Genomic DNA, 14,911 nt, shown 5'->3' with positions numbered 1-14,911 from the left:
TGGTAGCACAGTGGCTTTGTCACGGCTCTCTGGTGGCTTACGTTATCAGATCCCCTAGATGCGTCATTTTAGGTTGCAGGTGTGAGCTCTGTTACAACCACTGTTTTTGCTCACGTTCATAAGTTCAAGTCATTACATACAAGTTTTACATAGTTCATAAGGAGTTTTTTCACATCACAGTGCCATTTCTCCGCAAGCCTCCGAAACACACGCAGAGATTAGTCCGGGTGCTAGAGTGTGTGGTTTCTGCCCTCACCCTGGGACCTGGAGCGTGCCTCAGGGTGCCAGCTGGTGCAGCTCCGCTTGTGAGTGCAGTCCTGCCCGTCTGCAGTGTGGAAACTTGTGGGAGTGGTTCCCTTGGCTGCTCCTGACCTCTGCGCACACCTTGGTCTGCCTTGACCTCACCCACACTGAAGTGACGTAAATCAGAATTTTGACATGCTGTAAAGTGCAAGTCACAGCCGCCGAAGCCCTTAGGATCCAAACACTTGTGAAACGCTGCATGTCTAGCAAAGTTGACTTTCTTATGGGAATATAATTTTTTTGTTGAGGTAAGCCCTGTTTGTTTGGGGGGAGGGAATAAGGCAGTGATTATACAGTGATGACTGTGTTTGTGTCTGTTCTCTCCCTCTCTCCTCCCCGCACCCCGTCTGTAAAGAGATCGGCTCTCGAGGACTTTAACACTGCACATGTTCCTCTGTGAAGTAACAGGATAGACTCTGGCTGCAGTCTTTGTGCTAAGGGCTTGTGATCTTAATGTGAGGATAAAGGCTTCATCTATTTTAATGCCTCCGTTTCTGTTACAGTAGCACACTTCACACACAAGCGCGTCTCCTTATTTGCCTTGTCTTGCCAGACCTCAGACACTGTTTTAAAGGACATTTGTCGCTTGGTGGCAGGCAGAAGGCATAACTTCCGCTCAGTGTGGAGGCGCTCTTCTAAAGAAGTGCAAACTTTTTAAATGCTTGTTGAGATTTTTCTAGAGAATGACCATTTTCAACGGGTCAGGAGGTCACAGGTTCTTCCTAGAAGTTGGGCTTCTGGGAGCTTCGTGGTTTAGGAGGCACGAGTGCCCTTGGGATGACTCAGTTGAGTGTGGCGCTGAGTGTCTTCACAGCGTTCTCAAGCAAGACGCCGTGATGCTGAGGTCTTCATCGGAAGCTAACCTTTTAACCGCTCTGTTTTATCTGTTCGTGTCTCAGCACTGTCTATGTATCTATAATGCTCAAATTCTGTCATGCATGTCTTGTTTTCAATAGTTTAGCATTTTGCTGATTGAACATTTGACACTTTGTAATGCCCTCAAAAACAGGATAATTTCCCCTAAAATATAAATTTTAAATTATTTTAGGTGCTGTCTTTCAACCCTAATCCTTTCACCAAGAATGAAACTATTTAAAAATTAAGATGTCTACAGGTAATTTCTTGTAAGTTCCTACTTTTTGTCTATGTGTGAGTTTTATTTAATAAGAAAGTGATGAATGTGTATTAATATAAAGCTATATTATCCCCCACGCAAAGTCTTCCAAAAACATTGAATAGTTTAGATTTAAAAGACTATATAACATGAAACTATTTTGTTTTTTTACTGATGTTTTACTGTTTTTATTCTTTTTACAAAGTGACAGATTCTATCTTTCTATCTGTTATCAACTTCTTGATAAGTGAATAAAATATGAATAAAAATAACTTAAGAGGTAGTAATTCGGGTTAGGTGAGTTCCGCAGGCATTAAAGATGTCTTGTTGCAATGCAGTTAAAATCGAAGACATTGACTCCAGCTGTGACAGTCACGTTCCACCCTCAATTTTAAAATGTGTTGCCTTCCTGGTCCTGGTGGAGCAATCATTGGCATTTTATTTGTTAGTAAATTACTCCTAGGCTCTTGGGTAATGTTAGAAGCATTGTTATAAAAAAAGAAAAGGGAATCTAAAAAAAAAGTGTTTGGGCCAGTTTACTTTCTTAACACTAAATTCTATGATATTTTTCTTCTTCTTTACATTTGTATCCTTTTTTTAAAAATATACTTTCATAGTTGCCATGTGAAGCTTAAACAAGTTTTTCTTGTTTCTAAAGTAAAAGGAAAATTTAAACTTTTCAGATTCAGACTGGAGATATCGCCCTCCTTGCAATTATATCTTAACGGGTATCAATATTTTAAAGGTCACTATACTAGGAAGTTTTTTTTTTAATGGCATGTTACTTTTTAATGCCAAGTTGAATGTCAAATGGAGTAATACCATTTTCTTCTTCACATTAGATGATTCCAGATCATGTTTCAGACAGAAATGACCAGGAACTGGCAACATGTAATTTTAAAGCAATATGATGCTCTCTTTAAGGAGAAGTTCTCAACTTTCCCATGTAAATAGTAGTTGATGAAGACAGAGTAAGGAAAGTTCAGAGATGAAAGAGAACGTGAAGCTGGAGAAAAAGCAGGGAAAGAGGAAAGCGAAAGAGAAAACATAGTTCCCCTCCTTGATGTTCTGAACGTTGTAGCTTGTATCTAAGCAACAGGTTAAGTTGTCAGTTCTGCCTAAGTCCCCAGTGTCTCCAGCTACAAGCTATAACTGAAATCCCCTTGCAAATCAAACCTCTGCAATTGTTTCCTTTGTTTTTTGACATTGATATGCATACGAGTTTTTTTTAGAAATCAGAGTCTGTTTCAATTATCTAAGTCTTTTCCCATTACAATTTCAGATTTTTTTATACATGTTTGAGGCATAAAAAGTAAGAGAGGAATCTAAATACCTCTTCGTCCAGGAAGTGTCTAAGTACTACAGAATCTCTGGCCTGTGCGAGGCCAGGCATGTCTTATACTAAGACTGTGCTTTAATAACTGTGAAGATTTCTTATTTCTGTTATATAGCTTCTAAATTTGTTATTGTCAATGTCCATATCCTTGGGACACAATGACTTTTCTTTCGAAGGGATAGACACTCTTGCTCAAGAAATAAGGAATAAGATTGTTTTACTTAGAGGGGGAATAAATCATTCTTTTCTTTTTAAAGTGCTGCTTCACTCTTAGATGAGACATTCCCATCCCTGATGGTGTCAGAAAAGTGTTAACTGTCTGTGTTTCATGTGCATGTGTGTTGTAGATCACGAGGAGCCCTGTGGTCCCGGTCACAGGTCATTTTGCCTGAATGGGGGGATGTGTTATGTGATACCTACTATTCCCAGCCCATTCTGTAGGTGAGTGACGTTGACTGGGGGAGAGGGTGATTTCCGCCTCGCCATTTGATGACTTAGAAGGGATCTTAAAAGAAGGCAAAAGGTGTAAGATGAAGGGGCGTGGGGAGGCTGTTGTCTTTATGTAGACAGAAGAAAACAAAGTGAAGAGGCAAATAAAGGTCTCAGCGTGGTGTTTGTTTTCAAAACCTGTTTGGTATTTACCAGCCTAGGCAGGCTATAAAGAACACATTCGAGAGAAGCTTCTGAGTGATGGTGGTTCAGGGGAAGTGACCTGTTCAGCATTGCCAGCAAAACCTCATGAGAAATCACTAGTATGAAAATTCCAAACCAGACACTTAAATATAAGACAACTGCCTGGACCTTAACCTTCTCTTCCAATAGATAGTAACTACTGTTTTAGGAGACTGAAAGCCATCGCAGTTCATCCTCCGAATTCTAACTGTTGGGTTCCGAGTTTAAAATGTTTCATTATGACTTCTTTGCCCTGCAGACACTACTTCTTTCTTATAACCCACAATGCATAAGTTAATCGCACTGTGGCCAGAATAGTTGAACCATAGAGCTGTCTGCACCAAATAAGTTAAAAGACAGCACTAAAGCCAGACACGTGGTGCACGCCTTTAACCCTAGCACTAGGGAGGTTGAGGCAGGCAGATCTCTATGAGTTCTGGGCCAGCTTGGCCTACATCATGAGAACCTACCTCAAAACAACAAAAAACAGCACTGAGAAGGCCAGGATTTGGGGCGTCATTAAAATGGGAAGGGAGCCTGGATAAATGTGGTTTCAGTACATCCCCGAAAAGTTACCCCCAATGAAAGAGAACAGAAAGTTTGCTGGTAAAGACTAAATTTAAGAATGCATCTGGTTTCTTCCTGATTTCCAGTTTCGAACAGCAGTCAACAGCATGCTCCTCTGAGTTTGTCACAGGCAGAGAACGAGACTTTGAAGGCTGGCCACCATATTGTGTGGCCATAAGTTAGTGGGGTTGGCCCAATCTGGCAATGCATGAACGGTGTAACCGAGAGCTGTTCCACACCCTGGAGAAAGAAGGTTCATGGCTGAATGACACGGCAGGACAAGGATGATTGAGAATCAAGGCCTAGAGTGTCTGACAATTCAGGGGAGTTGAATGGCAGACATATTTTAAATTGTGTATTATTTTACTAAAAAATTTGCCTTCCAAGGACCTTAGGGCCACATTTGGAATATACTTGTCATTATAGACTGTAATAGCGATATCTGAAGGTAATAAAGTCATTTTCCATTCCCTCCATACTACTTCCTGTATTCCCAATCATCTGGTCATCAAGAAACCAGACTCATTTCCAACTAGTATAGCTGGTTCAGCCAGTTGGTGATTCGGATTTCTTCTTTGCCCTGTCTCTTTAATCTCTCCAGCATCTTCTGTTTTTACTATGCTCTACTAGCTCAGGCCTTCCTGACCGCTGGTTTGTCTGACAAGAACAGTTTCCAGACTGACTCCTGGAGCCCCCTTTGCCTCTCTGTACCTGATAAATCAAGAAAATAGTAGATCCTAACCCTGCAGGTTGACTACCTCTGAAGTAAAACCTTACTGTTTCGCGTAACTTTTAGAGCCATTTGTAGTTTGATACCAACCCTATCGTGGCCTTGGCCTCATGCCTGCCCAGTGCTTGATCTAGAAGCACTATGCATTACATTGCTTACCTTGAATTCATGACTATTCTGCCTCCTCTTTGTATGCAGCCATATTAAAAACCTCCTTGTGTTTCAAGGCTACCTCTTTCCCAATCCTTGACCCCATCATAAATCAGAGCTCACTTCTCCCTGTGGACATGTACAGAAATGTGAGAAAGTTATTACTCTACATCTGGGGTCATTTATATACTCAGCACTTTCACTAAAATATAAACAGCCCCCATTGTGTCTCACCACCTGTAGACTGAATGACCCATTACCCATGGTGAAGTTTTAGGAAGCATTCTAAGTCTTCTTCAGTGAAGCAGGTAAGTGAGTTATTAAAAAAAGAAGAAATTGTACAATTGTGATGTCTAAGAATGCTTTACAGCCCTGATATACTCTCCATGCACACAGTAAGCGGCATTTTCTCCTAGTCTGCACTTCCTCAGAACATTCTCTGTCTTTATATACTTTAGTTGGGTTAGTCTTTTAAATAAGTGACGTTCAGCTAACACTCTAACTGAGTAACTGATACTAATTTTTCTGTGTTGCTTGGGTGTGGTAGCTAACCCTGTGTGTGTTCTCAGCACTCGGGGGGCTGGAGGCGGGAGGATTGCTGCAGGTTCACAGCCAGTCTGGGAGGCAGTGTGGGACTCTCTTTGACGTGGTCAGCCTGTGGTAGAGGAGGTGACGTGGTCAGCCTGTGGTAGAGGAGGTGACGTGGTCAGCCTGTGGTAGAGGAGGTGACGTGGTCAGCCTGTGGTAGAGGAGGTGACGTGGTCAGCCTGTGGTAGAGGAGGTGACGTGGTCAGCCTGTGCTAGAGGAGGTGATGTGGTCAGCCTGTGCTAGAGGAGGTGATGTGGTCAGCCTGTGCTAGAGGAGGACGCAGAGTCTCTGTGAAGGGGACAGTGCTGTACGCGTCCACCGACCAACCTTCTGCCCATGTTGGTGTCCTTCCTGTGTTTTTACCTGTTTGCTTTGTCGGCAGCTGAAGAGCTATGCCAAAAGTTCCTCCTGTGATTTTGAGCCTTCAATGTGGTTTCTGCTAATTTCTACTTAAAATATTTTTGAAATAATATTATTAAGCCCGTATAAATGTGTGCTGGACTATTTTCTGATAAGGCTCCCTTTCCTCGTTGTACATTAGTGACCTTCCTCATCCTAATCATGCTTCCTGTCATCCCATGTGTGTCTCATTGACATTAAGGTGGCTAAACCAATCGTCCCTTGCCGAGTATTTGAATAGTAGAATTTTTCCTTCAACTTTTTATTCGGTGTGTCTGTAAATGCACAGGGTATGCTTAATAATCCAGTCTGAGTCTCTTCTCTTTTAATAAGAGTTAATCAAAATTTGTTTTTCTGGTTATATTATTAAATTTTAAAATCAGTTTTCAACCATCTTTCTTTTCGATTTCTACCATGCCTTAAAGAGTCCTCCTGGTCTCTTCAGGGTGCTTTGTTTCGTTTTGTTTTAGAGCAAGGGCTCAGGCCGGCCCAGGCTGTCCCGGAACTCTTATGTGGCCCAGGCTGGCCGGGACTGCAGGCGTGTGCTGCTGCTGTGCCCCACTTCACGCTTGCCTGTAGTCCTAGGGCCCTTGAACTGTGTGTGTTTAATTAGGATGTCTAACCTGTGCGGAGCCTGCCCCCACACTGCTTCCCCCTGCCTGGGATGCTGTTCTCCTCTGACTGTGACATAGGTGGGCTGGCCTGATCTGTAACGCCTCTGTGTCCTTCCTAAGCACACGGAGGGGCTTCTTCCTGTGCCCCGCCACAACGGCATCACGCCAGCACGAGGGGTAACCAGCACGAGGGGTAACATTTGACATTTTTAATTTTTATTATGTCACAATTAAGCTTTTTTTCCCTTTGGTCATCATATCTAAGAATTCATCGCCAGGCCCCTGTCATGAAGGTTCCCCCTTGTTTTCTTCTGAAATGTTTACATCTAATGTTTAGGTCTTTGATCTGTTTTATGTTAATTTTGTCTTTGGTATGAGATAAGGTTTGTTTGTTTTAATGTACCCGTACAGATTTTCCAGCACCGTTCAGTGAAAAACTGTCTTTTCCTCATTGAATGGTTGCGGTGACATGGCCATTTGTGAGAGGGATAATTTCTGGGCTCTGAGTCTGCTCCATGTGGTCCACAGTCTGCACTTGAGTTTTTATCACAATTTAATTTTTTAGCATGTATTTATATGGGGGGTGGTGTGCGTGCCATGTCATGTGTGGAGGTCAGACAACTAGGCAGGACTCAGCTCTCTCCGCCATGTGGGATTCAGGAATCACACTCGTGTTACCCTGCTTGGTAGGAGCCGTCCTTATCCACTGAGCAAGCCTACCAGCCGCCATCACAGTATGTTAATATTGTACTTCTATAATCCATTTTTAATTCAGGAAATGAGAGTTCTCTAGTTTTCTTTTTCAAAAGTGTTTTGGCTAATCAATGTACCTTAAAAGTCCCTAAGAATCTTAAGATGGGCTTTTTGTTGTCCTATATGTGTGAGTGTGTTCTACTTGTGTGAGTATCTGTAGATACTCTGTTTTCATCAGATTATCTTGAGCACCCATGCAGCTTTGTTTGTTTGTTTGTTTGTTTGTTTTAGACAGGTTCCATATGTAAGCCAGGCTACTCTTGAACTCACGGAGATCCTCCACTCGCCTCTGCCTCCCAAGCGCTGGGATTAAAAGCCTGTACTACCATGCCTGGTTATTTCTTCATTCTGTGTCAGCCATTATATATGAAAACCACAGAGGTAATTTAAGGCCTTTGGTATTCTGTTCCTCCAGAGAGGATCTGCTTCTGGCAGGGGCTAGAAATTACAGTAAAAACAGGCTGGCTGCCTTTGCAGCGAGGCTTCAGATTTTATGCGGACTACTTCATCTGGCTTACCGTCGTGACAAGGATAAACATTAGAATCATCTTTCCAACTTCCAAAAAAAAAAAAAGAAAAAGAAAAGAAAAAGAACAAAGACCTCTAAGGTCTTTAAATGAGATGATGGAATCTTTAGATCATATATGAGGAAATTTGACATCTTAATAAAGCTGAAGACTTATGAGCCCTGTACATGCTATATATCCTAATTAGGTTTTCATCATTAATACCTGTATTATAGGCGTGTTATGATATTGTTGCATATACTCCTTTTTTTGTTTGGTTTGACTTTTCAAGACAGCGTTTCTCTGTGTAGCCTTGGCTGTCCTGGACTCACTTTGTAGACCAGAATCTCGAACTTACAGAGATTTCTCTGCCTCTGTCTCCCAAGGGCTGGGATTTTAGATGTGTGCCACTGTGCCCAGCTACTCCTTCTCTTTTTAAAATAGGCATTTAAATAGTTTTGGTTGGTACTTTAAATGGCATTTAAATTTTCATTTCAAAAATATTTTTTCATGTTTGTTTTCTAAAATGTAATCTTTTATTTTCTAAAGATTTGGGGAGTCTAGATATATACATAAATTATTTTTTTTTAATTTTTGTTGTACCAAAACATACATGACATAAAATTTACTAAACCACTTTTAAATGTGCGCATCAGTATATTAAACATACTCGATACTGTGCAGCCACAAGCACCATCCATCTCCACGCCAACCCTGTGAGGCTGCTCACACCAATTAAACAATAACTCACACCCCCTCCTGTACGTAAATGCATTTGTGAGATTGCTGGGCTGAGCATAAAGGCCTCTGTGATTTTAATGTGTCGTGAACTTTCTCTCCATAGAACCTTTGGCATGACAGTTAACTCCCACCATGAAGGTCTTTTGCCTCCACATGTACCCTAGACAGATAAATGACAAAGTTCTGGCGTTTTACCAGCCTGATAAATACAAACATCTCAGAATCCTTTTTAAATATATTCTCCTATTTCCAAGTTGAGTTGACGATGCCACTGTTCAGGTATAAGTAAAATATTTGATGATGTATTTGTTTAATAATTAGAGTTTTTAGTCCTTTCCCTATAAAACCTCCAGTATAAGTTTGAATTTTTTCCCTATGATATCAGTCATAGAAAATTATTATTTATAGTTTATTCTTCCTTTTTAACCTGTTTTTTTTTTTTTTAATTTTCTGTGTGGTAGCTTTGTTTTCTTGAAGTCAAACTCTGTTATTTCTTAAAGCTCTTGGGGTTTCAGTCATACTGTGGACTGTCCCCTTGTCTGAGTTGTAAGTAATCCACCATGTTCGCTTCAGGTACCTCTTTCAATTAAATATTTGGGTTTTGTGTAGGATGTGGCTACAGATATAAATTTCCCTCTTTAAAATGTTTATCTGGTGTGTGTGCTGCTCACACGACCCCTGAGCTTGACTATTCAATGGAAATGTATTCCTCTCAGGTCTAGAGGCTGGAAGGTTTAAGATAGAGGAGCTGGCGCTTGGTGCCCTCACAAAGGAGGGGCCCCTCTAGCTTGCTTGGCCTTCGGCAGCGCCCCATGGGTGTAAGTCTGCACAGCATTTTGGAGAACACAGCTTGAGAGCTCAACAGCAGCTCTGTTCCCCAGCGTTCCTGCTCTGGCTGTCACAGCTCCACTAGCGTGGCCCTGTGAGGACAGGGCTGCATTACTCCACACCTCTATGCCAGCAGCAATCCTACAGCTGCTGAACTTTTATAGTAAGTTCAATACGCAGTAACTCCAGTCCTTGTCCCCTGCCCATGCTCATTATTTTTCCACATGAACTTTAGAATTAATTTATCTTTTCAGAAAAAAAAAATCATTTGGGGGGGCAGAGGGAGTTATTTTAATTGCATGAAATTTACTTAAGGACCATTTATTTGTTTATAATGCTGAGGCTTCTTATCCAAGGTTGAGAAATGTATTTTTGTTCAAAGCTTCTTTCGTGTGCTTCAGGAATGCCTTCAACATGATATAAATGTTTTGAACATTCCCGAAGGGAGTTTATCCCACACATTTTATGTTTTATTAAACATAATAAAACATTCTCCATGAATTTTAAAGTAGAGTATTTCTCTGCTTAGGACCCTTCTGGGTCTTTCTCTCTCCAATAAGAGCCAACGGCCTATAAAATCCTAACAACACAGCCTTCTGCCTCAGGCTGGCCTTGTGTCTTGCTGTTGTCTCTCTACTCACCTCTTGAGCCGCAGGAGCCGCCCTGCTGTTCCCACACCAGGACAGCTCTGCCTTGAGGTGCTGCCACGTCCCCTTCCTGTGCCGGGTGCTTTCCCTCGATTTCTTCAAGGACAACCTCTTAGGTCCTTTACATTTCTTACCACCCATTTTTCTGCCCCCACTCCCTGTTTCCCCACACTCTCCCCATGTGCTGATATACTGCAGAGTGTGTGTTTACTCTACCTCCTAGCTCCCTAAGGTAGAATATAAATTCCACAGAGGAATGGGTTTCTAATCTGTTTTGTTTTGTTTTCAGTCCATATAGAGCAGGCATATGGCAGTTATTGTATGACGGCCTTTGGGATGAATGAGTACTCTACAACCTTGTCCAAGTCTTTCACTGTTTGTAAAGTTTCTGATAGTTGTTGGGTTCTCATCACATAGGGCCAAAATTAGCAGCGCGTTCTGAAGCTCAGCCTAAGGCTTCTATCCTTTATGGGGTCTCAAGGTGGACTTTACCAAGTTGTGTTGTACACACTGTAGCAGAGGCTCTTACTGTCCACTATAGGAGCGTCTGTTCTGCATTTCCTAGGCTTTCCTGCAGATAGGTTGGCTCCATGTGACAGATTCTCACACTGGGTACCAACAAAAGGAACAGCAGCCACTGGTAAGTCTGGCTCTTGAAGCCAGCTCCTAAAACACTCCAGCCTGCATTTATCCTGCTCAGGGACCCAAGAGTCATATTTTCCAGGAAGCAGAACCAGGAGGTAGAGAAGATAGCCAGGGTAGCATTGGGCATTGGACTCTACAGTGAACAGAAAACAATAACAAAAACCTCTGTTGCCTTAACCTACCATTTTGCCTTCAAGGCAATGAGAAGTGACTTCAGGGAGGATGCTGGTTTGCTATTGCCGTGCTAAACAGTGACCAAATGCAACTCAGGAAGGACAGGGCTTTGCACGGGTCCATCGTGGAAAAGCCAGGAGAGCCAGGTCAGGATCTCACAGCAGACGCTGAAGTAGAGCCCTTGGGAAAGCTTAGTGACTCGCTTCCTGTCAGTGGCTTTCCCATCTACTCCAGACCTACCTGCCTACGGCTGACACTCTTCAGAGCAGGCCAGGCCTGTTGTGGACGTAAACTTGGTTTTGTTTTAATCCCGGGTGTGGGATCAGGGGCTGATTCAGATTTTCCATAGCAGTGGACTACTTGCCTCGTGTGGGCTCTGAAAGGGGCTCTTTGCCAGCTGGACTTAGCTGCATTCTGAGGACTTTGAGGGGTATAAATATGACAGCCCAGAGGAAGAAGGGGCTGAAGCTTAGGGAGATGGAGAAGGACTACTTCCTGCTCTTGCTGGCTTGCTGGCTTGCTGGTTACCTGGATTTCTGGATTTCCTGATGACAGATATCTGTATTGTCCCCAAAAGAATCCTATGACCAGCAGAAAGAAGAGAGCCACACCCTGTTTCCCTTACAACCTTCTTTTTCCCCTGCCTGGGGTTGGGGGGATGGAAGGAAGGCATAAGCTTTACGGAACCCCCAAAAGTGGTGTTTGAAAAACTAGCACCCACACAGGCCCCCGACATCAGTTAGGCTCCCTGTGACATTCCCACAAACTAACTTGATGGAGGCATTTCCTCAGCTGAGCTTCCTCTTCCCAAGCAACACTGGGTTGTATCACACTGACAGGTGGTTATAACTACGACAGGAAGGAAAGGTTTACTTTGGCTTCTGGTTGTCAGGAGCATGAGGCAGCTAATCACGTTAGCCTCCTCCCTCAGGAAGCAGAAATGAGTGCTGATGTTCAAATGATGTTCTTTTTATTCAGTCTGTGGCCCTAGCCCACATTCAAGGTAGGGCTTTCTTCTTCAGTCAGACCTTTCTGGAGACATCCTGGAGGCGTTTCCACGGTGATTGTGGATCTAGTCAGGCTGACAATAAGAACGACCACCACAAGTATCTTGTGATGTGGCATGTTTTTAAATTTTTCACGAAGTCAAATTGGCACCCAAGTTTTTAAATTGCCTTGCTTTCCACTGGGGAAACTCGTAGATAAATTACCTCATAAAGTGTGTTTGTGATTTTGTGCAAGTATGTTCCTGAGCTACTTTCACTCTTCCCTTGCTCACAGTTTCCTCCTCCCGTTAACAAGTCAGCTCTTTAGAACACCTGAAACTTTTTTTAGTCTAATAGAGTATTAAATTGAGAAAGGGCTCAATGGGGGGAGGGGAGCCTTAAGCGCACTGACAGAGAGTGCCCTCTGCTTCACACCTGCCTCATCCCTTTTTACAAATTATTTCAGCCAATACGTGTGAAACAAAGCCCCAAATAGAGCAGTAACCCTGGGGGAGTCAGATGGGTGTATGATGCTGGTATTTATGGACCCTCATTATGCAGTTCCTATCATACATTTCATTGGAAAATTTTTGAGGTTTGAAGTAGATCCTGTTTACTTTCCTGTTCTGAGATAACCATTTCGTCTGATTCCCGCAAGACTGTAAGTCAATATCCTAACAGTAAACACAGCGAGAGCCAGTGCTGTAGACAAATGATCTAAACAAACGATTAGCCACTTTAACAATAAGTTATTAAGAAGGAAGTTGGCACATTTTCCAGTTTTGTGAATACATTTCTTTTTTTGCTATATCTAGGGAGATTTGTATAAGAGACTGTGAGCTAGTTCTCTAAACTAACTAATTAACTTACTTTATTTTTCCAGCTTTTCAGTGTAGTCTTTTTCCAGAATTATGTCTTTATTCTTCTTTGTCTTATGTAGTTAGGCATACATTGTACACTAAAAAAACAAGGCTTAGCTGGACATAGTGGCACATGTCTTGAATCCTAGCATTTGGGAAGCAAAGGCAGGTGGATCTCTGTGAGTTCAAGGCCAGCCTGGTCTACAAAGTGACTTCTAGGACAGCCAGAGCTATACAGTGAGACCCTGTCTTTAAAGGAAAGAAAGAAAGAAAGAAGCAAACAAAAATCCCCCAAACTTATGCAACAATATAAAAAATGAGCCTCCAAGTTCTGTAGTTAAAATGTTCACAAGTCTGTGAAGTTGGTATTAGCACGTGTGGGGAATAAGAGTGCTGCAGAGCGCTCGGAAGAGAACCGTGTGTCCGTGATGGTGTGCCAGCTTGCATTTCTACACTGTGAGTGGATCTCGTCCCTCGTGGCCACACACACTGATGAGAACTTACGAAAACTAGCACCTAAAGTAAGCATGCTAACATTGGTTTACAACAGGTGTAGGGGAAGTGGACTTGAGTTCACGTGAGCCAGGCATTTTCTCACCCTATGGACTTTCAGAGGTAGGAAGCCAAATTTGTAATCAAAACATTTAGTTTAGAACATTATTGATTTAAAAAAAAAAACAAACAAGAAAGTGATCTATAACTTGAATGTATGACTTTTCTGATGCACTTATTTCTATGAGGGGGGAATCTCACTTCGGGCTGTAATTGCACTGTGTCTTTCGATGCCTCTGTTTGATACCGCTTAATACCAGGACACTGATATTTGCCTCTGTGCCATTCCTATACCTGGCGGGTTTTTTTTTTTTTCCAACCACAAAAAGAGGTAGACAGCTCTTTCTTTATGTTAAAGTATATTGAACCAATTTCCATTAGTTAAAGAACTTTGCTTTGTTCAGCTCTGGTTCATTAACTTTGTAATTAATTTTGAATTAAATAATCTTATTTCCTTCAGTTCTAAGTATTGTAGCACGTCAGTTTCCTGCTGATACTTAACAGTCCATCTGAGTATAGTACAAGCATAAAAGAAGTCTATATTATTGTCTAACTTACTTTCCTCTATGCGTGTTTCTTGTAAGTCTTTCAGGAAGGCTGTTCATGTGGATCATGAACCACTTTGCTCCAGCCTTGGAGAGGTGACTCAGTTTTAAATCTCGTGGGTTTATTCCATGCTTGAGCCTTTTCAGAACAAGTTCTGGGTTAAACCCGCCCCTCAGGAAAGGCTGGAGTTGTGCCCACTCCCTTCAGATGAAAATGGTGGACTCTGTAAATCAGGATGCTGGGGTAAGGCACCGGAAAGGAAAGTGCCTGGGAGTCAGTAGAAGCCAAAAAGGAAGAGGCATCTGGAGAAGGGACTGTCACCTTGTGAGTTTTCCACTTTTAGTGACTCTTTGCCCACGGGTGTGCCCTGGTGAAACTGGGTGAAGCCCTGCAGGCAGACACCACATCTGGAATTCAACAGCAGTCATCTGGCAGAGGTCAGTCTATAGAGGGGTTGGGTAGGCAGTGAGGAAGGAAATGGGGGTCGGCTGCTCATGAACTGCTGTTTCTTTTAGATGGAATTAAAACATCCTAAAATTAGATTTTTGGTAGCAACCCTGTAACTATACTGAAATCACTGGACCATATACGTTGAATGGGCAACTTATATAATATAGGAAGGGTCTGTCTCAATAAATCTGTTAAAATGAAAGTAATGTACAAATATTTTCAGACACCTGAAAACGAAGATCATTACTGCCGGTAAGCCTGCATTAGAGGATATGCAAAGCTCTCCGGGAGGGAGAACAGTGTCTACAGAAAGACGGGAAGAGCACTCAGAGCCTGAAAATGGAGCCAGGCATGGTGGCGTGCATCCTTAGTCCCAGCACTCTGGTGGAGGCAGAGGCAGGCAGACAGCTCTGAGTTTGAGGCCAGCCTGGTCTACAAAGCAAGTCCAGGTCAGTCAAGGCTACACGAGAAACCCTGACTTGAAAAACAAACAAACAAAAAAAAGAGTGAAAATGTACATACCTATCAGACTTTCTCTTACATTTCAACTTAGGTAAGATACATATGACTATTCAAACCAAAAATGTGTTGTGGAACATACTGGATCAAGGCATAACCCATGACCCCGGGCCACAGAGGATCAGGTGCCGATGACGTAGGAGGGCGGGAAGATTTTATGACAAGTTAAGAATACATATTGCAGCCCTAGGAACACAGTACAGAGCTGACTGTGAGGCTCATAGGTAAGT

General features: G+C 42.5%; 1 protein-coding gene across 2 annotated transcripts in view; it reads left to right on the top strand.

Moving 5' to 3' along the window:
• The first annotated feature begins 419 nt into the window (after positions 1 to 419).
• The window catches only part of Nrg4 (neuregulin 4), a 60,147-nt gene continuing 45,655 nt past the window's right edge, over positions 420 to 14,911 (top strand). For both annotated transcript variants that reach the window (XM_021642953.2, XM_060374203.1), the window contains exons 1-3: positions 420 to 551; positions 1,352 to 1,417; positions 3,101 to 3,194. In XM_021642953.2, coding sequence (XP_021498628.1) covers positions 1,408 to 1,417; positions 3,101 to 3,194 — 104 coding nt within the window. In that variant the 5' untranslated portion in view covers positions 420 to 551; positions 1,352 to 1,407. The remainder of the gene's footprint in view (positions 552 to 1,351; positions 1,418 to 3,100; positions 3,195 to 14,911) is intronic.

This window comes from Meriones unguiculatus, chromosome 1 (genome assembly GCF_030254825.1).
Source record: "Meriones unguiculatus strain TT.TT164.6M chromosome 1, Bangor_MerUng_6.1, whole genome shotgun sequence".
NCBI classification, from domain to species: Eukaryota; Metazoa; Chordata; class Mammalia; order Rodentia; family Muridae; genus Meriones; species Meriones unguiculatus.
The sequence above is the reverse complement of the archived record's forward strand: the minus strand, read 5'-3'. Positions and strand labels throughout refer to the sequence as shown.